Consider the following 22,346-nt stretch of genomic DNA (forward strand, 5'->3'; position numbering starts at 1 on the left):
GCAGATAAAATAAGACACCTAAGTTCCTCTTCTGGCCTCTGTACAGGATCGCTTTGTATACACACACACACACACACACACACACACACACACGGGGGAATGGGCAAACAGACTTATGAGGAGGCCAGCATGAGGCCCCTCTCCTCAGGGAAGACAGTGGGGCTCCACATGTTTCAAATCCATCTCATTTTGTCCCCATTTCCACTTCCACCCACGTGCAGCCCAGGCAGCTGCCCCTACTGGTTGCTCAGGTCGGACAGGGAGTGTGCTGGTTGCTGGTATTTTCCCTTAAAGCATCTTGGCAGGATTCCTGGCAGTTTAGATCCTTGGATATCGCGGGCTGGGCAGGTGGCTGTGCTTTATCAACACAATGAGTCTTACAGGTGTTTCACAGACCCAGGAAGAAGTCAGTTCCCTGACTGCTGCCTTCCCCAGGCCAGAGACTAAGGGACACCTACATTCTCTCTGCTTCTTAGATATGGCCCAGTTTACCACCAAATGAAGCTTTTCCTGTTAGATGTACAAGGGCTCTAAGGAGGCAAGCGAGCTGGATGTTGCTGTTTCTGCTCCTTTACTCACCTGGAAAACGAACTTGACATAGACCTGGCAGTCAGAGCCAGCCTGTGAACGCTGGCACGGTTCCTTTCTGCTGCTGGAGGCAGAGTGATGTAATGGAAAGAGCTCGGGTCTGCGACACTAGTGGGCAGGCCCTTCTTAGCCACCACCTTGTTGTGACCAGCCCTCCCCCTCTTTCTGCCTCAGTTTCCCAAATTTAAGACAGGAGGATGGGCCCAGATGGCCCCAGAGGTGTTTTTGAAGTTCACCGTGTGTCAGCTGGTTTTGCTGGGTTAGGCAGCTCAGGTACTAGAAGGGTCCCTGACTGTTCTGTTTTCCAGAAAGATCTCCATGGACACAACTTACTGTCACTTAGTGTTTTATTTACTGTGGAAATTCCATTCAAAAGTACAGGATTATGATTAGAATTAAGAACGGTCCCCAGACACGAAGGTACCAGACAGCGCCCATGTGCTACCCAGCCGCTGGCCCCAGCCAAGTGCTGTGACTCTAAAGTTAAGTAAGAGGGGGACCTCCCTTTGAGCTGTGCACAGCCTAGTCAAGGAGACAGATGAGTAAGCCAGTCTTTGCACTGCACTGTGATGAACCCACTACAGCCTGTTCATAAGGCACATGCAGAGAATGGCTGTATAAACCTGGGGTGGAGTCCTCCACCATCTCCAGGAGGAAGTGGCACTTACTCACCTCCCTGAATGGAATGGGGATCAAATCTCTCAGATCATGGTGTCTGCGCAACCTGTCACCTGTCATCCCACACATCTCTTCATTTAAAGGCAAACATTTCACCGAGCCTTTAACTAGTAATCCCTTGGGTCTGGAATGTGATTGGAACAGTGGGCACTGAATCGGAGTCCCTGGAGCAGGTTTTGAGTAGGTCGGAAAGCTAGATGATTTCTGACATTGCCCCCCACGCCCCCCTCCAGGCAGAAGAACTAAGGGCTCCCACAGCATTGTATTTTATTCCCCAGCTTGGAATGTTGGAAACCTGAATTTGGTTCACACATCCATATCCCTTTATTTTCATTGTCTCCTTTTTCTTTTCTGGTGTATGGTGGGAAAAATGAGTTGGAGGGACCTCAAGGCAGTCGGAGTTTGAGAAACCTCTGCAGTCATGGCAGGCTTCTTGGAGAAAGTGGCGGGCAGGAAAGGTGAGGACTAGTTGGACTAGTTAGATTAGACACCTTGGCTGGAAGGGCTTCCTAGATCCCGGGCCGCGCCACCCTTCCCGCGTTCGACCTTTGTTCCTGCACTAACCTCCCACCAACCGAAGTGGTGTTATCACTTCCCCCTTTCCGCGCGGTGCGTGACTCGAGGCTCGCTCTCGGCGCCTGCTTCCCTGGCCGCGCGGGGCCGCGGGCGCATCCCGGGGCTGTGAAGTGTCCTCGGCGGCGCAGCCAGGCCCCGCCTCTGGCCCCGCAGTTCAAGTGCAGGAGCGGCGAGCCGGGGCGCACCTCGGCGCAACCTGCGGGCTCCGGGGGAGCCTCTCCCCGCCGCGCCGGCTGGCGGGAACGGACGGAGGCCGGCGCTGCCCGTTAGCAGCCGCGGCAGCAGGAGCCTCCTAATTACTCACCACGCTAATTGCCCAGCACTGAACTTCAGGAGCCGGTCCGAAGCGGAGCTCCGGGGCGCAGAGGAGGCAGGAGGTGTCTGGGGCCGGGCCCCGCCAGGGTTAAGTGCCCGCCCGTCCCCGGCTGGCGGCCAGCTCGCCTTCCGCGGGAGGCCGGAGTCACCGCGCCGGGACCGGGAGGTGCGCCCGGACCACACCGGACCCCCTCCCCCATCGCCGCCTCTAGGAGGCGCAGAAAGTGGGGGCGCCAGCCTGGCGCGGGGGGCGGGCGCGGAGAGCCAGAAGGGCTGCGGGGACTCGAGATGGCCGATGAGATCGACTGGCTGGACCTGCCAGGCCGATGGACCTACGGAGTGGACCGCGGCGGGAGAATCTTTTTCATCAAGTATGTAGTGCTCTTTCTCGCCTCCCCCCTTTCCACTTTTTCTTTAAAGTTGTCCGACTTGAAAGGTGGCAGAGCTGGGGGTCAGGTTATTGGTGGGGGGTGGGGGGAGGGGGTTGGTTGACTAATAAGTTTATCGAGATACCTGTTTGAATATGACTCCCGCCTTTTCCTCAATGGGTCAAAGTCCAGCTGAGGCTCACAGGCTTCCTTCCCTGAGCCAGAGAGGCAGGGCAGGCGAGGCGGCCTTGAGCCTTTTCCCCGACTGCCGCACCCCGCAGCAACTAGTTCCTTCAGCTCTTACACTAAAAAGAGACCAGGCGACTTCTTTCCTCCAGACTTGAGCAAAATGACGACGTTATTAGGAGCCCCTGCCTCTACCACCTGCTCACTGCAAGACTCCAGTCCTCAGCATGGCAGCTCCTCCCCCTGCCCTGCCTGCTGCTTCCCTGGGTCAGGAGTCAGGAGAAGCCCTGGGCTTGCTTGGAGCATTCTTAGCTGCTCTCAGTGATAAATTAGCACCGTTCTATTAATTTCATAAACCAAATGGCTGTGGCATAATCTCATTATAGCAAAGTGGCCCTGTTTGGCCCCTTTTTGGCTGCCTTCTCTTATAGATATTCTTTGCCAGGAAAGAAATCTCCCAATGATATAGCAAGTGTATATAGCACAGCAGTTTGGACTCTTCCCACACTTGACAAGCTTCCTCTTCCTCAAGAAGAGAACATTAGAGCTGAAGAGGACCTGGGGGCAGCCCTGCGTTGTTACCACAGGACTTAAGGTCTGGAGAGAGGCAAAGAATCTGAGACAGGACCAACAGGACCATTTGTCAGACACGGCCCAGCACCAGCCTGAGCCCACTTTCTCTTTAGCAGGGGCTTGTCCTATCCATGGTTGCTGTTTGGGGTTTCTGTTTCCATACCTGCTTAGCACTTTCTTCTGTCATTATCACCATATCTATCATAATTGATGCTGAATTGTGTTATTTTAGCAGTAACTTCACTGAAGTTCTTGGCCCCTGGATTAGGATCCTAAATAACAAAACTCCGGGATTAAAAAAGAGAGTCACTTCCCACAGTGCCTTGAGCCTTCAAAATCTCTAAGAATCATCTAGATTAAGTGTGGTGGAGTGTGCTTGTGGTCCTAGCTACTATGAAGGCTGAGGCAGGGGGATCACTTGACCTAAGAGTTTGAGAGCAAGCTGGGCCTCTACCTCAAAAAAAAAAAAAAAAAAAAAAAAACCCCAAAAAAACCAGTGAGCTCACTGAAAAGACGCGCTCCAGGCTGGGCATGTTGGCTCACACTTTCAATCTCAGCACTCTGGTGGCAGAGGCAAGGGGGTCTCTGAGTTCTAGGCCAGCCAAGGGGGCATAGCAAGACTCAGTCTCAAACAAACAAACAAACAAACAAACAAGACTGATCCCTGAGTTGTCTGGCCCCCACAAACTCCCCCTCCACTTACCCCACCCCCACCCCCACCCCCGTTCCAGTTCTGAGCAGAGACAGTCTGATGGTCTGAATTCCCAAGAGCTCCTGGTGTGGTGACCGACTTTGCTTCCCGGTGCCCTCCTTCCCTTCCCTTTCATCCTACAATCTCACACGGAGCATTCCCTTTTCCCAGCAACACAAAAATAAAAGCAATAAGTGACATGCTTTGCCTTTAAGACGATGGGGAGAAAGCAAGGGAGAACATGCATGATAAATCCCGGGGGGGCATTTACTTGTGGGCTGCTGCCTGTGGACCCAGGGGGAGAACTAGGACCCTGAAGGGAGACTGGGGAGGCAATCCCAGGAATAAGTGCTGCCCTAGGGGAAAGGATGGGTATAGTGGCCTTGGACAGTGGGCGGTCCTGCAAGAAAGGCAGAGTGGGCTTGAGGCAAAGGTACCTACAACTTTCTTGGGTTACAGTGGAGATGGAGGAGAAGCTTCGGGGTTGCAGAGAAAATAAGACCGAGAAGCAGGAATGGGCAGCATGAGCAAGGCCCAGTCTGTCAGACAAAGGGTTAGGACTCTGTCCTGCAAGAGGCAGAAAGTCTTAGGCGGCTTTACCCCAGGGCTTGACACTGTAGGATCTGTGTCCAGAAGGCTTCCTCTAGCAGCCGTGAAGGCTGGGGGATGTGTGTGTGTGTGTGGGGGGGGGGGGGGGTGTTCCAGAATAGAACACGGTTAGGAAGCCGCTTTGAAAGCTGGAAGTCTGAGACAGCTGCTCGGGCCTGATCTGAAGCAGAGAGGATGGGGATGAGAAGGTGAGAGAGGAGGAACATCTCTCGGGAGAGGATTAGGAGTGTCCCGGTGGCTGAATGTGGGCAAGGGAAGAGGCCCCTCACAGTGTCTGATGGAGATCAAGACTAGAAGGGGAGCCCACCTCGTGTGTGTGTGTGTGTGTGTGTGTGTGTGTGTGTGTGTGTTGGAGAGAAGCATAAGTTCAATGGGGAAGTGTTGAACTTGAGGTCCCTGTGCGCCATTCGTAGGGTTGTGTAGCAGCTGGCTACATTATCTGGCGTTTGAGAGCGGGCAGGGCTAAAGAGGGTCTTCTAGGAGTCGTTCTGAAGAGGTGTGAAGAGGTGGGACCTCCCAGAGTGTGAGGGGACAGGAAGACAGCCAGGTGACATCAGTATTTAAGGAGAGAAGAGGGAAAGACAGGCCAGCCTGGGAATGAGACCAAGGGGGTCAGAGGTGAGCAGCACCAGGATTGGAGAAGAGAGAAGGAATTAGGAAGGAGGCAGCAGTAGTGGTCAATACAGTAGACAAGCCCAAAGAGCAGAAGTTAGGGAGCGGCTACTGGTCTTAGGAGTGTGGGAGGGCTGTCCTTAGCAGAAAGTGCTTTCAGGGGAGGCTGGGAACAGAGACTAGAATAATGGGGATTGGTGAGGAGGATGCCAGCAAGCAGGGAAAGCAGGAGAGGCTTGCTTCCAGGAGGGATGCTGGATTAAGAAGGAGAGTCGGAAGTTGGCAGGGAGGTGGGTGTCACTCAGAGAGATGGGGAATTGTGTCCATATGAGACACAGACAGTGTGGCATGGGGAAGGGGCTTCATGCCACAGGTAGGTGCCCTTCATGATTCAGGCTGGGACTTTCAGTGGATAAGGGGCTATAAAAGAAAGATGGGCAAGAGTAGGGAGATCACCCAAGGAGAGTGTTAGCCTCAGAGGAGAGAGGGCTCACTTCTCCAGTGTAGAGACAAGAAGGAAAGACAGGTGAGGAACGGAGTACGCTTGCAGGTAGGGTAGATATTTGGGGAACCTGATGGCTTGGACTTTTTCTTCAATTATGGGCTGTAGAGAGGGCAGTGTCGTAGGGTGTGTAGGAGAGGCAGGCTGGGACTCAAGGCTGGTGGGGGAGGCCCTAGAACTAGAGTGGCTATTCACTGATAACCGGGATGAAGGACATAGTTCTACCTGGAGATTGGATTCGAGCCCAATTGGCTAGCTTCCCCATCAGTGCTAAGGCCAGGCATCACCTAGCTGCCTTACTCTGGACCAGGCTGACAAGGAGAGGGATAAACAGAGGGAGCTGAAGGCTGTGGTGGAGAAGCCATCTTGTGATGGCGCTATCCCTAGCATCCAGGTGAGGTGGAGATGGAGGGGAAGTCTGGGGAAGAGCAACTGTGTGAGATGAGGGGAGGGTCCTGGGAGCATAATAGGCTGGGGACACTGGCTCCCTCCAGTCTTTTGTAGTCCTGGCCTTCCTCTCTGGCTTCTAGCCAGCACCAAACCCAGACCCAAGGCCCTACTGTTAGAGGCCACCTCCTACAGTTCCCAATGGCTCCAGAGTGCAAGAGGTCACTAGAATTGTGACTTTGTTTCTTCTCTGCTTGACAGAGGGTTGAGTCAGTTGGAAAGGCTCTCTGAACATCAGGTGTCCAGCTTCAGAGAAAAATTAATGAACTCGCTGGTGTGGTGGTACACGCCTTTAATCCCAGTACTTGGGAGGCAGAGGCAGGAGGATCTCTGTGAGTTTGAGGCTAGCCTGGTCTAAGAAGGAAGTTTCAGGACAGACAGGGCTGTTACATAGAAAAGCCCTGCCTTGAAAAACAAAACAAATGAATGAAGTGGAAAGAAAAAGCCAGAGGGCACACGTTCCCTCACGGCCCACAGCTTTGACCCGAGCTGAGAAAACTTGTATGCCCATCACACCGGAGTGGATTGGCACTGGTGCAGCCTTCATGAACCGCTCGCTGCTAAGGGCCATTCGTGAGTCACTAACACCACGGTGTGGAGGGAAGTTAAGATAGACAAGTTTGGCTTGTGTGATTCCTTCTGTGTAAACTAGAAACTCATGAATGTTAGTACAAAGCAGATGGGTGTGGCTGGGGAAGGCCTAGGAGGGTAGACAGGGCTGGGAGGATGGGAGATAGGAAGTACCAGGGGGCACAAAGAGCTGGGGGTTCATTATCTTGACTTGGTGGCAGCTTTGAAGGCATTCTTCAGATTTATCAGAACATTAATTTATACACGAGTGCAGTTTCTTGTAAACAATAAAAGTCGAGGAGACTCTTTCTTTGTGGAGCTTATGCGTGTCATTTATTCCACAGACACTGATGGATCTTGTCTCAAGCCCCACTCCAGAGCCTGGGCCATCTGGAAGTGGCCCTTTCCCCTACTCCATCCTGAAATGGAGCTTCATGTTGGGACACATCTGGGAGAATTAGTGTCCCGTGGGTGGTAGGATTGAAGAAAATCTATGAGCTCCTTTGTCCTCAGATAGGTGGTGTTGGGGAGCCCACCTCACTGGGTGTAAGATACCAGAAACACATTGGAACTGGGGAGTGGGCAGGTCTGAATCCTGGCTCCGTCACTTTCTGGTGTGACCTGGGCAGGTTTCATAACTTCTCTGAACCTCAGATTCACAATCTATCAATTTATTTTATTTTATTTTTGTTTTTAATATTGGGGTTGGAACCCAGGGCCTTGTGTGTGCAAGACAAGCTCTCTACTATGGATTTGTTTTCAATCCTTTTTTTATTGTTTTTGAAATAGCATTTCAAAATGCTGTGTAGCTTTGGCTGACCGGAACTTATTCTTATTTTCTGTGGATTGGTGTTCTGCTCGCATGTGTGTCTGTATGAAGGTGTCAGATCCCCTAGAACTGGAGTCACAGCCAACTAGTTGTGAGCTGCCATGTGCATGCTGGGTATTGAACCCAGGTCCTCTGAAAGGGCAGCCAGTGCTCTTAACTGCTGAGCCACCTCTCCAGTGACCTAGAACTTGATATGTAGACCATGCTGGGCCCCAACTCAGAGACTCTGTCTGCTCTGCTTCCGAGTGCTGAGGTTAAAGACATGTGCCACCACACCCAACCTTCTGTTAGACTTTCACATGGAGGGAATGTTGTGACCCACAATGCAAGCGCTTACAGCCATGCGGGACTCTTCACAGTGACCCCCGCTCAGCCACCTGAGGAACTGCTTGTGAGAGGTCCTCACAGTCTCTCTGAAGTGTCCTCTTCAGTGAATTGGGCCAGGGCCGGGGCATTCTGTCCATTGTGTTAACTCTGCACCTGCAGCCTACAGAGTCTGTCTCCTGTTGCATCAAGGTGTGTCTGCGTCACGGTGTATCTACATTCACTGTGTATCTTCATTCACGGTGTGTCTTTGTTCACGGTGTGTCTGCGTCACGGTGTGTCTGCATCACGGTGTATCTACATTCACTGTGTATGTTCATTCATGGTGTGTCTTTGTTCACGGTGTGTCTGTGTCACAGTGTGTCTGCGTCACGGTGTATCTGCATTCACTGTGTGTCTTCATTCACAGTGTGTCTTTGTTCATGGTGTGTCTGCATTTACAGTGTGTCTGCATTCATGGTGTGTCCAAATTCATGGTGTGTTCGCCTTCATGGTGTGTCTGCGTCACGGTATGTCTGCATCAGCATGTGTCAGCATCACCGTGTGTCTAAACGTGTTCGTGTTCCTGCTGGATTAGTGGAGTCTTCACAGCCAGGGATTCAATGTCGCTCACCTCTGAAGCTTCAGGGCTGGTTTTGCAGATGTGAATACAAACAAACGCATGGCATAGCAGGGTGGGCGTGGGCGTCTCAGGAGGTGAGAGTTCTGATCCAGGAAGCCATGTGTGAACCTGACCCTGTCTCATTGGTTCTTCCGTAGTGATGAGGAGAAGTCAACCAGCTGGGTGCACCCCGGTACGCATTCACCCATCCAGAGTGGCTACTGCTCCAGCCCCGGTAAGGAGTCACCTGCCCTTGTAGCCTCTGCAGTTAATGAGGAGGCGGACATAGGAGCCCTTGCCCCCAGACCTGCTTTAACCCCTCCTTTGCCGTGGGTAGACTCATCCTAGGCTCCAGACGGCCCCTGGGGAGTAGCGCAGAGCAATTCTAAGGGGTACATTTTTTCAGATCTTAGAGGGCAGATCAACCTAAAGGCTGCCTCTATCCTGGGCCCCAGCCTCTGTGCTGAATGCTAAGTTGGGCTGTTTTCCACCTGTGTTGCTTAATTCAGCCGCCCTCAGCCTCGTGTGCTACAGAGCAGTGGGAATGTGGTCGGCCCAACAGTGGACTGGAAGTAATTTTAATCAATTTAAATGCAAATAGCCCTGGGTGGCTGGTGGAACTCCTTCAGCTGGGGAGAAAGAGGCCAAGGCTAACATTGATCTCCTTCCTGCCCTCTTACATCTCCCAGGCTGGTAGGAAAGGTGGATGTGTACAGGCCAACGACGCACAAGAAACAGACAGAGAAATATTTCAGTTGAGGTTACAGGGGAAGTGGTCCAGGGACTCAGAAGGCTTGGAGGACTGCAAGCTAGCGAAAGGCCTTCCCCCAGAGGCCAGGAGGGAGAGGGGGCATGAGCAGTATTGTAGGAACCTCTCCTGGCCCTTTCTAGCCTGTACGTGGCCAGACACCAGCCTTGGTCACTCACAGGGCACACCTCAACTTTTGGACTCGCTGGATTAAGGATTTGACTGGCCTGGAGCCTACTTCGTTTAGATCTGGGCTGGAATCAGAGCTGAAGGAGGCTTCAGGGACCATGGAGCTCAACTCTTGCATTTTAGGGGAGGAAAATGAAGGTCAGAGAGGAAGTGCTTGGCTCAAGGCCACCTGGCTAACAAGTGATGTGGGGTCCTGGCAAGACGCAAGTTCTGAGGTGCAGAGACCTTGTTCCAGTGGCAGCTAGCTCTCCTTGCCGTTGCTTGGCTCCTCTGGGGCTTTGTTTCTGCATCTGTGTAAGTAGGAGAGGATTGTGAACCTCACAAGATGGTAGCAGTGCCATGCAAAAAGGCTGGCACCACAAGAGATGTCGGGGGAGCGGGTGTTCCCACTGTCCCATCTCCAACTCAAGTGCAGTGAGGCCCCCTGCCACCATGTCGCGTCTGGTTTCTTCTGCCGGCTGGTTGTGCTGGTGCAGAGCCTCAGCTGCTCCAGTTGAGAACAGTATTGCCCTAGGTAGGACTTAGAAGGTTCTGAAGAGCTCGGGGGACAATTCTTTCCACGTTGGTTGCAGCTGACTGATTATCCAAGGCTGGGAAGGAGTTAAGATGCCCCTGAAGCTTGCTGGGAGGGCAGCTGCCCGAGCGGGCACTCCGCCTGGACAGGAACATAAGCGCTCTTGGTGTTGCCCAGGCAGAGAGGGCAGTGTGGAGGGAAGTTGCTAGAAAAGGCAGAGGACAGAAACCACCCTGGCCTCTTTCCCAGCACATCACAGTGGCAGGATTATTTATGATTCTGACCCAATGGGGATCCCTCTACTTGGGGAGGCTGCCAGCCCACACCCTTCTGAATGGGAGCGTCCTCCCACGGGGACAGAGGGGAACAAGCAGCATTTATGGAGCCACACAGAGGCAAGAGTGTAGGCTTTGGAGGAGGCAGACTAGCACTCACATCCCAGCACAGACACTTCCTGTGTGGCCTCAAGCAAGCCGATTAACCTCTCTGGGCCTCAGTTTCCCTCTTGGTCTGACACCCAGTACACCATGTACTATATGTTAGATATAGCAGTAGAGGTGCCGCTCATGTCTGAGAAGAGCTACTCCATTGAGTGCTGGCTGCTGAGATCGTATGGTTTTCCTCTGTGCCGGTTCCTGGGGGAACCAGAGCTGAGCTCCACTGTCTTGTTCTGCTGAAACAGCAGCAATGATGGACACACAGGATCTTGATAAATATAAGTGACTACAATGATGGGTCAAAGATGGACCAGCCACTCTCCCAAGCTCGGGCTCTGCTCTTTGCGTGTGCGACCCGAAGCGGGCGGTAAGATGATGGGATACTCAGAATACCAGTGCGTGGCTGGCTGTGTCTTGTAACCTCCAAGGCAGGTGTTTGGACTGACCAAGAGAAGCAATGAGTGCCAAAGGAATCCGCTCCCATTTCCCTACATGTCAGCCAGGGGGCTCCTGCTCCCTGTAGGAGGAGTGGTCTCCACCAGCCCTGGCTCTTTCCCATGGGGTGGGGGACTCTCTGTGCTGGGAAGGTGGGACCTGGCTACTACGTTTATTTTGGTGGAGTGAGCAGGTGTACTGGCTAGTCTTATGTCAACTTGACTCAAGCTAGAGTCATCAGAGAGGAGGGAGCTCAGTTATGAAAATGTCTCTGAAAGATCGGACTGCAGGCAAGTGTAGGGTATTTTCTTTCTTTTTTTTGTTTCTTTGTTTGTTTCTTTGTTTGTTTGTTTGTTTCTTTTTTTTTTTTTTGAGACAGGGTTTCTCTGTGGCTTTGGAGCCTGTCCTGGCACTCGCTCCGTAGACAAGGCTGGCCTTGAACTCACAGAGATCCATCTGCCTCTGCCTCCCGAGTGCTGGGATTAAAGGCATGGGCCACCTTTAAGAGCATTTTCTTTTCTTTGTTTTTTCTTTTAGATTTATTTATTCTATGTACATTGGTGTTTGCCTATATGTGTGTCTGTGTGAAGGTGTCGGATTCTCTGGAACTGGAGTTATAGGCAGTTATGAGCCACCATGTAGGTGCTGGGAATCGAACCCAGGTCCTCTGGAAGAGCAGCCAGTGCTCTTAACCACTGAGCCATCTCTCCAGCCCCAAGGGCATTTTCTTAAGTAGTGAGTGATTGATACCAGAGGGCTGAGCCCATTGTGGGAGGTGCCAACCCTGGGCTGATGGCCCTGGGTTCTATAAGAAGGTCTTGATGAGTAAGGCAGTAAGCAGACCTCTCCATGACCTCTGCATCAGCTCCTGCCTCCAGGTTCCTGCTCTGTCTGAGTTCCTGCTCCCACTTCCTTTGATGATGAACAATGAGTTGGACTTGTAAGATGAATAATCACTTTCCTCCCAAGGAGCTTTGGTCATGATGTTTCATTGTAGCAGTAGTGACCCTACGGTAGCAGGTTGAGTCGGGATTTACCAGGACTCTCTGGATATGGTATCTATAGGGCTTCCTGGTTAAGGTCAGCTTCCTCAGTGATTCAACCTTTGTCACTCTGAGATTCTGCCGTTGATGTCTTGGAGCTTCTCTATGGATACTTTTTCTCTGAAATGCCATTGAAATTCAAAGCCCGTCTGTGTTTTCTGGGATCTGTTTCCAGGTCTTCAGCGCCTGCGTAAAGCAGCAGTTTGGAGGTCTTAACGCTGGCCTGGGATTCAGAGACTTATGTCCTAATTAGATTTTGGGTGTTAAGGACCTTTGAGTCCTGGGTGAGCCACACACCCTTGACCCCCAGCTTTGACCTCTGTGAGGAGGTCAGAGGACCCTGTGGACCTTACAGGATAGGCGTCTGTGGGTTCTCTCTATGTCTGGCTCTGGACCTGGTCTGGTGCAGATGCTCAGAGGTTTAGTGGTGTAAACGGTAAATACCATCACACAGTGGTTCATCTGTTACCTTTGATGGGCTCATTGCCAGAGGACCTCTCTATCTACAGTCATCTCTCTTCTCATTGATGAAGGCTTGGATATAATTAGATATAATTGGCTATAATTAGATGAAAACTAGAAATAGCGGGCAGAAGAAGTTCCAAAAGCTGTAGTGACTGCTCGAACACTGTGGCTTCCACTGGAGTTTTCCTGCCATTCCAGACCCCAGGATCCCGGGTAGAAGAGAGATGAGTACCTGCTTCCAGGGCTTCTCAATCTGTGGTTTTGCTTCCTTGCAGGTTTGCCTAAAGGCTGGGAGATGGATTCAACCCCGGAAGGAGCTGTATACTTCATCAAGTAAGTAGATCATTTGCTTTTTTTTTTTTTTTTTTACCTCACCTTTAGTCTGGCTTTTGCCCTAGTCATAGATGCCTCCTAGGGAGGGCAAGCGGCTAAGGGATCTGGTCTGTCACCTTAAGTATGGCCACTGGGTCTGTGGATGGCCCAGAGGCACTGAGAAGCACCTGAGAGATAAGAGCATGTGTCATTGGGCCTGAGTGTGACTGGTGTCAGTCACGGAAAGGTTTCTAGGGTAGGGTCCACAGAGTGCTGGGCTGGGCTGCACCAGCTGAGTGACTGACTCATCCCAGGTGTGGGAGAGGCTGTCATAGACGGTCTGGCAAGGGTTTGAGGGGAAAGAGATGGGGCGCTGAGATGTGAAGTGGGGTGTGGAATGTTAGGGGACGGGTTCTTGGGAGGAAACAGGCTAGCAATGGCAAGGCTACGCTCAGCTGCTTTTGTTCTCCTGGATGGGGCCTCTGTGGCCCTTGAGATGTGGGGTGTTCTCTTTCTTCTAAGGGATTGGTGAGGTCATGTGAACAATGAGTCTTGACTCTAGGGTGGCTGAGCGTAAGCCCTGGGAAACTGCTGGTCTGCAGGCAGAGGATGCGACTTCTGGCTTTGGAGGTCTACAACCACACACTTGGACTCATTTCCTTCTGCTGGAACTCAGTGTCTCTTACTGTCTGTCTGTCTCTCTCCATCTCTCAGAAAACTCAGTGCTAGCTTCCTGCCAGAAGGGAAACTCTCCGTGTCCGAGCCTGTGTCCATGACTTCTTTCCTGAACCACCCCTATATTCTGTAGCCGCCAAAGAGTCCCAATGCCCACTGCCCTGGTGCTGTGTCGCTGTCTCTGCCAGAGATAGCCATACCTTCAGAGAGGAAGGTGCCTTCTAGAGAGGAAGCCCTCCTTTGTTTGAAATCCTCACCCGGGCCTGCTGGTCTATAATCTTGGTTATTCAGGAGACAGGCAGGTGGATCCCAAATTAAAGGCCCACCTAGGTTACATACTAAACTCCAGGCCAACCCAGGTAACTTAGGGAGACTTAGGGGAAAACATGCTGGAGATACAGCTCAGTAGTGGACAATAGTTTAGCATTTGTGAGGTCCAGTACTCCTCCTCCTCCTAATAATAACAACAACAGTAGCAGTTAAAAAATATTCACTCCTAAGGACAACTAGGTGTCCTCTTTTTTTTTTTAAGTCCCTGCCTCAGAACCAGCCAGCACAGATATCAACTTGATTATTAACCAGATATATATTACTTATTTACTTTATGTACATGGGTATTTTGCTTGCATGTGTGTCTGTGAACCACATGTGTGCAGTCCTACCAGAGGCCACATCCCCCAGGAGAGGATGAATCCCCCAGTACTGGAGTTACAGATAGACGGCTGTGAACCACCATGTGGGTGCTGGGAATCGAATCTGGGCCCTTTGGAAGATCAGTCAGTGCTCCTAACTGCTGAGCCATCTTTCCCACACTCTACCTTTTTTGAGACAGGATCTCATTATTTAGCCTGAGTGGTCTGGAACTTGTTACCTGGATCAGTCTGGCCTTGACCTCACAGAGTTCCACCTGCCTCAGCCTTCCAAACTCGGGGATTAAAGGTGTGCACCACCCTGCACTGCGGTGTTAACTATATTTTTAAAGAAAACAAAAAAGGCCCTTTTGCACGTGATCTATTTGGTAATTGCTCTGTTGTCCCGTGACTGCACAGCTAAGCCCTCTGTAAGGACACACCCCGTCCTTGCTTCACTGCTTCACTTAAACGGTTTCTTCATTTCTCATTCTTTTTGTTTTGTTTTTTTGAGACACAGTTTCTCTGTAGCTTTGGTGCCTGTCCTGGAACTAGCTCTTTTAGACCAGGCTGGCCTTGAACTCACAGAGATCCACCAGCCTCTGCCTCCCGAGTGCTGGGATTAAAGGTGTGCGCCCCCCCCCCCAGCTGCATTTCTCATTCTTACGAGCATCACCTTAATATGATTTTTGGTAAGTGTTCAGTTGCTGGGTTTGTTTACTCTTTGTTTCATCTCTTCCATCCTTCAAATTTACCACCTGGAGGCTGGAGATGGTTCAGCAGTTAAGAGCATGTGCTGTCCTTCCAGAGGACCCAAGATGAATTCCTAGCACCCACATCAGGTGGTTCACAACTGCCTGTAACTCCAGCTCCAGGGAACCTCTGTGTGCACCTGCACTCATGGGCCCATACCCATACACAGACATATAAAATTTAAAATAATAAAAAGAAACCTGAAAAATCTTGTCACCTCAGATGGGGTGACCTGTCCCCCTCTGTGACCTTCTCTCCCACAAGTGTCCTATGTTGATGTTCACCTTTTCCCCCCTTCCTTACATTAACCCCAGACAGGACTTCGCATGTGCTGCTCCCTAAGCCTGGAGCCCTTTCTTCCTCCTATACTCAGGTATCTGACTCCTACTTGTCAGCTGGTTCTTTTATGATATGTGGGCCCGAACCCATGACGGGCACAGCACCGCCAAACCGCGCGTCAGCTTGTTTACCTTTTGGTGGAATTCTATTGCTGAGTAACCTTTGAGGAGAACGTCTGCTCAGTTTGTTTTCCATTATCCTAGTATCTTTCCGCTGCGCTGTAGGAACCCAGTATTTACTGAAATGGGTGGGTAGGTGAAAAAAAAAGGGCTATAAATAAGAACACGATTAATTACTGCTGCAGATACCAGACTGTAGCTTTCTCCAGAGCCCCTCCATTCAGTGTGTGCCAACAGGCATGGTTTCCTCCGCATCCCTCTGATGGGCAGACAGAGAGCCTCACCTTCCCTTCCCTCCCCTCCCCTCCCTTAGATTCATTGCTCCTCCTGTCTCCTAAGCTGCTTAGTTCCCAGCATCCCTGAGGCCACAGCCCGAGGTCATCCCTACCTAGACCTTTCTAGTAGCTTCTCCATCGATCTTCTTGTGCGCGGGTCAGAGTGTGCAAGAGTGCCCCCACCTCCCCAGTATAAGGTGTTCATATCATTTTCCACTAAAATCCTTCCACATTACCATTGCTTCCGGCCTGTCCTGGGCTTCCTGACTGGGTTCAGCACTGTCCGTCTGAGTCCTGCTTCCTGGTCACTTTCCTCCAGCCATGCCAAGTCTCTGGGGTTCCCTCCTCACACGCCTCCTTCTCATGTACAGGAAACCCTGTGCACGTTGCTCCCTCTGTGTGAGGACCAGTCCCCTCATCCCTCCCATGTTCTCTCCTCTGTGGGGAAGCCCACATGCATCCCAATTATTTATCTCCACACATGCCCACTTTCTTCTGTCAGCCATTTTCCATCCCCGGCATACACTCAAGTTTTGGAAATCCAGATTGCTGGCCTTCCCCAGAGTTCCTCACTCAACTTGATTTCTCCAGGCTGCCAGCTGAAGGGGATCTGCTGTTCTGGGAGCATCTTGAGAGCCATGAGAGTCCTCAAGGGGCGGGGTGACCCAGGGATGCCTATGAAGTCTGGAGAGAGACACTGTTACTTTACCATGTATTATAATGAACATGCCCACAGCCTGTGACAGCAGTAGCCTCTCTCAGAGCGCTGGGCTTTACAACACTAACTACCTCACTTAACCGTTTGGTAAGGGAGGCTCTGCCCTCTCTGTTTTAGCCAGTAATAGGAAAGCTGAGCTGTCCGGCAGTGTACAGAAACCGGCCGGCGAGGAGTCGCTGCGGGTAGCATCACTGCTGTGTTCTCACCAGTGCCACAGCTGCCCTCAGCATCCTCGGTGCCTGGGGCTTCATGCCCCTCACAGGATGAGCACGCCAGTGGATGACTGACCCCCGAATGCCGTATCTTCTAGGAACAGTCAGTTCTCACCAAGGCTTCTGACATTTGGCAGGGAGGTAAAGCAGAAATGATGAAGACGCCACACATGGATCTCAAGAAGTAATTTTTTTTTTTAAATAGTCGGATGTGCAGACGGTTTGATGAGATACGTCTCCTAGCATTTTCAAGGAGCAAATACTGACATTCTCTGGGTTGGGTTTTTAACAAGTGTGGTAACTGTATCTCATTAATCCCGCCCCTTCATGGTATTTGGGAGGCAGGTCTCATGGTACGTGCTACTGATGTATTGCTCCAGTGTGCTGAGGTTTTAAAAGTGGCATTTGCCAAGAATGGGGAGATGTGAGAAGGAAAAAAGCTAATAGGGAGGATGGCTAGAACTCATTGTGGGCCTGTGTGCACTTACCACACTAATCCACAGGAGGGCAGCAGAGCACACATGGTCCACAGTCTAGGCCTTCAAAAGCAATTGGGTCGCAACCCCCTGTTACCACTTGCCAGGAGCTGGGGGTCGTCTTGACCTTCCCTTACTGCAGTTCTGTCCCTGTGGGTCTGCTGGACTTCTGAACAGGCTGCATAAAAGCAATTCCTAGCCAATAGGACGTCTGGCTGTGGTCCTCTGCTTCCTTCACTGCAGCCTGTTGTTGAACAGGTCTCTTCTGTCTCCCAGAGTGCCGCTCCCCCTAAAGCTGTCAGGGCAGGAGCCTCAGCAGGCAGAGAGAACCACACCCTGATAACCTTTACTGCTCCCGCTCCTCCACCCAGGGAGCCCTGCCCAGTCCTAGCACTCCTTCCTATTCTGGTCTGAATACTTCCTGAAGGAAGGCGCCAGATGGGCAACTGGACACCTGCTTGGACTTCTGGTGTGCCCAGGCGCTGCTTGGGCCATTCCAGGGATTGCTGGGAGACAGACATGCAGAAGGCAGGTCTCTGCCCACAGGTGTTCAAGAGCCGGATGATGAAGCCCAGATAGTTTCCTAGAGGCTGTGCAGATGCCCAGCCTGTGGGTTTCCAGGGGGGACACCCAGAACTGTCCTGCTGTCCTTTGTACAGGATGGAGGAGAGAGGCCCCAGAACAGCAATTCTGGTATAGTGTTCCTGTCAGCTCTGTCCCAAGAAAGGCAAGTGTCACTCAGGACAGGAAAGAATGAGACAGACAAGCGGCTCTGAGGTGCAGGCAGCCCTCTCTTACAGGTGAGGAAAGCTGAGGCTCAGCACTCAAGGGTCTAGTGCATAGGTGTTGTGTTAGTCGGCGGTGGTGCTGAGTCTGGAACCCGGGTTATCCATCAGTTTAGTAACCACCAGGACCATGTGGGGACTGGGGAGAGGTGAGGCTCTTTGAGGGTTGTGGAGAGAGACTGAAATGAGAGCTTGGATCTGGGGCAGGAAGGCAGGACCACAGAGGCTCTCTTTTGGGGGGTATCCTCCTCTCTCAGGCCTCCTCCTCAGCCTTTCCTGGGAGCAGTTTGCTTCTCAGCTGGGCTAACAGAGGGAAGACTTAGACTTGGCAAAGAATACGTGCTTTCTCAGCTCTACCTCCTCCATCCTGCCAGCCCCATCAGCCCTTGTACATCTCCCATTTTGCTCCCCAGCAGGAAGGCACTGTGCCCAGCCCAGTCATCCATTTGGCTTCTCATACCCCCTGGAGCCTCTGTATCCCTTAGAAGCAGCCACCTTTCTGGCTCAGGCTTCTAGGTGAACCGGAGTCTTGTCTGGAACTCTTGTTCTCTGTCTGCCAAAGAGGAAACCCGCCCAGCAGGCCTGTCTGTTGGCTGCCCTCTCCTCTTGCCTGAGGATTGTGTGGCATATGGGCTGGGGTCCTTGTCCCCTTCCGTTCCACTCTTGCATACTGGGGTCTCTTTCCCAACCCTGCTTTGCTCCATCAACTTCTTAAGGCCAGAGACTCCTCAAGAGCCCCTTGTTTCTGGCTGCCTAGAAGCCAACTCGGCCCCACCTGTACCTGGCATGCTTGCCAAGTCCTGGAGAGCTGGGTAGGTGAGCTGGGTCTGGCACTGGGCCCTTACTCACAACTTCCCTGCCCCTTTAGCTGAGAGGCTTTTCCTGAGTCATTGAGGGCCAGCCTGGCAGCTTATCTAGCTGAGGGGAGGGGAGGGAAACCCTCTCAAGAGAGCGGCTAGGCTGTTGTGTGCTGACCTGCTCCGGGCAGAGATAAGGATTGTCCCTTAGGTACCTCGCCGGCTCCTGATTTTACCCCATCAAAGCATCTCTGTATCTCCACCCCCCTAATCTTCTCTTCTTTGGTGCTGGGAGGGAGGTTTCTCTTGTGCCTTCTAAAGTAGGTTTTTTTTGTTTTTGTGATATTTTTTAGAAAAGTACTCCAGGTGGCAAAAATGATGCTTCCATCTTTTTTTTAAAATATTTATTTATTTATTATGTATACAATATTCTGTCTGTGTGTATATCTGCAGGCCAGAAGAGGGCACCAGATCTCATTACAGATGGTTGTGAGCCACCATGTGGTTGCTGGGAATTGAACTCAGGACCTTTGAAAGAGCAGGCAATGCTCTTAACCACTTGAACCATCTCTCCAGCCCCCAATGCTTCCATCTTGACGCTCACACCTTGTGTGAGACTCACTCAGACTTGAGTGAGGAGAGGTTGTTTTTCTGCTTTGTTCATTCTCCCCGCTTTTGGGACAAGGTTTCACATAGTCCAGACTGACCTTGAACTCATCAAGTCGCCAAGGATAGCCTATACCATATTTTATGGGGTGCATGTTTTGAACACAGGGTCTTATTTCTTGGGTCCTGGACAAGTATTCAATCAACTGAGCCAGCATCCGCAGTCCAGGCTGCTTTTTATGTTTTCAATCAAGACAGCCCATTAACAAATGATGACAGAATTATCATGTGGGCGGGGCCTTGCAGGGACTTGCCATTTAATCCCCGCTTCTTGAGACGTTTAGAAGTGACCTCAGTAGTATGGTCCCCAGCTTTGGGTCCAAGGTGCAGCTGAGACCTAACCCTGGAAGCGAAGGGCAAAATCACTCCCATCTCTTTCTGATCTTGGTTTTGAACTGCTTCCATTGCATGACATAGAGAATCTACTCTCCAGGGAAGATGGGAAAGGAAGGCAGCTGAGGCACAGAAGAGGAGCGAGATGGGGCGGGCCGTTGACTGTTTATAGCAGAAGTGGGGCTGTAGCATTATTTAGCACTTCCTGCCTCTCTGCCCATCAATTTTGCAGAACACAGGTGTTGGGGCGTGGCTAGCATCCCCATCCAAGGTCACCAGAGACCAGTCTGGGTTGAAGATGAGATCCTGGTGCTTTATAGATGGGTCCCAGCTCCCTTCTAATGTTTTTCTTTTAAATTCGTTGTGCTGGGGTATGGAAGTATCAGGACCTCAGTAAAGACCTCCTAATACCTCGCGATATTCCTTCTGTATGGGGATGGTCATAGAGCTGAAAGGCCACTGCTAGGCAGGCTGGGTGCATGAGGCCCCCACCATAAGTGCCAAGCCCACGGGCGAAAATTTCTAGCTTTTCAAGTCACCCATGGGAAGATTCTGAAAATGCTGCTTACGCATATGCAGGCCCAGATGCCCTCTGGGGGGCAGCCTTGCCCTGGCTGTGGGAGGAGGAGAAGGCTGTGCCCACCAACCCCTTCTTCTCTGCGGGGAGGGCTGCAAGGGTGGTTAGCAGCTTGTCACTGGTGTGGATGGAGTTAAACCTTTCCGGGGACTATTTACTCCTGATCCTAAGTGACAGCTTGGGGAGGGAGAGTCACGTGGTCCTGAAATCCCCACGGGAGCCGATAGAGCATGCCCAGCTGCTTCTGCCTGGGAAAGGTGCTGGATCCTGCAGTAACCACAACAGCATCCTCTCCCCGGAGCCAGGGACCTGCTAGCAGGAAGGATGACTGATTAGAGCAGATTAGATCCAGTGCCCCGCTCTTCCGAAGGGGTCCCCAAGGGCGGGGGAGGAGGACCCCAGCTGGCCCAAGCTGGGGGAGGGGTGCCTCCGGAATCGCACTTAGCGCTCCCAGCCCGGGATCACACCTCCGAGGCCCAGCCGGTGAGTCCGTTTAGGTGCATCAGATCTTGGAGGTGGAAGGAAGAAGGCTGGGCTGGGGTAGGGCTGGCAGCCTGCGTTGGCCGCGCAGGCCAGGGTTGAATGCACTGCAGTGAACTGCCTTCTTCATCCTCAGCCTTGGCAGCCTTACTTGGGGATCATGGATGGTGAGAATGCTAATTATAGCCTTTCTGTGACCTCACCCCCTTCAGAAGCCCCAAGACGAGCCGACACCGTCTGAATTGATGACATTTGAATTGCTTCCCTGGGAGAGGGCAGTTTGGGGGCTGTCAACCTCCAAGGTCCAGCCCCACCCTACCTCTAGTCTTATAGGAAAGAGAGGTGGGAAGGTTCAGAGGTCAGGTTCAGGTCGGTGGAGGCTTTCCTTTAGTGGGAGGGGTCAGAGGCGCTTGGTTTCTTAGGGGGCGTCTGCGGTTCACTGGGTAGCTGCTGAAGGGTGTGTGGGCAGGGGGTGATGAAGAGTGAAGGGACAGGCAGTGCTGGTAAAGGAAAAGCAAGCTGCTGTTTAGAGCCCTGGGACTGGGCTATTGTGTGAGGAGTCTGGGGATGAAGTGGCCAGCAATGGGCAAGGGAGGGGGAGGGGTGAGGAAAGGGGAAAGAGGAGGAGGGAGAAGCAGCTACTGGGAGATGCCCTATGAGACTGCAGGCCAATCTGGCCAGGAGACCCTGGATGCAGGGAGAGGCGGGCCAGGGCATGATGGGAGGAGGGGATAGGGGGTGAAGGGAGAAGAGAAGGAAGGACACGGCTTCCAGTAAGTGTCCCAAGAGGTGGTGGCCTTCGGGACTGGGCAGCTCTTCCCAAATCCCTCTAGACCTCTCGCTCTCCATCTGGTATCTTCCAGTGGCGCACTCAGGCACGGGTCTTCAGCATGTGTGGGCGGAGCCCTGCCTGGCACGCCTCTGCCGGAGCCCTTGTCCAGATGGCTGTGGGCACTGCAGGTGCCGGCTCAGTCCCCAACCCCGGGCCTCGGAGCCTTGTGGAAGTGGGGAGGATTCTGTGCCTGCAACTGTCCAGCTACAACCTCCACCTCTGGGCAGCTGCGGTTTTGCTTGAGCAAGAGTCGAGCACATCCTCCTGGCGGAGAGGGGTGGTCCCCTGTCACAGAGTCTCAGCCGGCGGCCGGAGGGAGAAGGGGGCAGGGCGGCGGTGCTTCCAGAGCGGTGGCAACAGCAGCTCCGGCACCGGCACAAACACCGAGCTTTCCTTTGCAGAAAGGGTTCTGTGTCTCCGCACAACCGCACAGAGTGCTGGGCCGCAGATATGAATTATTAAAAGCCCTTGGTTTCCCCATCGGGCTACGAGGTGATAAACGTGTTAGCGCCGTGTGTAATTAATCCTGGTGGCGTGCTGCGTGGGCTGGAGACAAAGGGGCCTCCCTCCCCCCAGTTCGGCTGCTTTTTCTTTTTTCACAGGAAGGCTATGGTGCAGGACGCATTACATAGATAATTACATTTAGTGCGTCTGCCTGGATGATTGAGTTGGATTCTTCCTGCTCGGTGCAAATGAAGTAATTACTGAGGAAATCGAGGAGCCGGGCGCCTGCCCTGGCAGAGCTGCTGTCACAAACCCCCCTCATCTAGGCTCAGTGGCGCCCAGGGGTGGGCTCCGCGGAGGAGCCCTCAGCTCCTAGAGCTGACCTGGATTGCACCCCAGACAGGGGTGAGTTGCCACTGGGAGCTGAGCAGGCTGCGGCTGATGCTCCTGTTTCCTCACCGCCTTGTCAGGAGCAGCCCATTTGATGATCACTGGGCATCCACTTGGCCCCAGGGGCAGGGCAAGAGGAAAGGTGGCTGGGCTAGCTAGAGCCTGGCCTGCTGGACAAGACCCAAGCAGGAGGTTGACACAGCAGGGCAAGTTGTCGTGAACGTGAACGTTTCT

At 52.4% G+C, this 22,346-nt stretch overlaps 1 protein-coding gene across 15 annotated transcripts in view; it reads left to right on the top strand.

The window, feature by feature from the left end:
* The first annotated feature begins 2,036 nt into the window (after window positions 1–2,036).
* The window catches only part of Plekha6 (pleckstrin homology domain containing A6), a 144,523-nt gene continuing 124,213 nt past the window's right edge, over window positions 2,037–22,346 (top strand). For 7 of the 15 annotated variants that reach the window (XM_026779707.1, XM_026779709.1, XM_026779711.1 and 4 more), the window contains exons 1-3: window positions 2,039–2,528; window positions 8,628–8,704; window positions 12,576–12,633. In XM_026779707.1, coding sequence (XP_026635508.1) covers window positions 2,446–2,528; window positions 8,628–8,704; window positions 12,576–12,633 — 218 coding nt within the window. In that variant the 5' untranslated portion in view covers window positions 2,039–2,445. Of the gene's footprint in view, window positions 2,529–8,627; window positions 8,705–12,575; window positions 12,634–20,139; window positions 20,450–22,346 lie in introns of those variants that run through there. The other 8 variants (XM_026779703.1, XM_026779706.1, XM_026779704.1 and 5 more) reach the window with 4 other exon arrangements.

The sequence above is a fragment of the Microtus ochrogaster genome, chromosome 6, assembly GCF_000317375.1.
Source record: "Microtus ochrogaster isolate Prairie Vole_2 chromosome 6, MicOch1.0, whole genome shotgun sequence".
NCBI lineage: Eukaryota > Metazoa > Chordata > Mammalia > Rodentia > Cricetidae > Microtus > Microtus ochrogaster.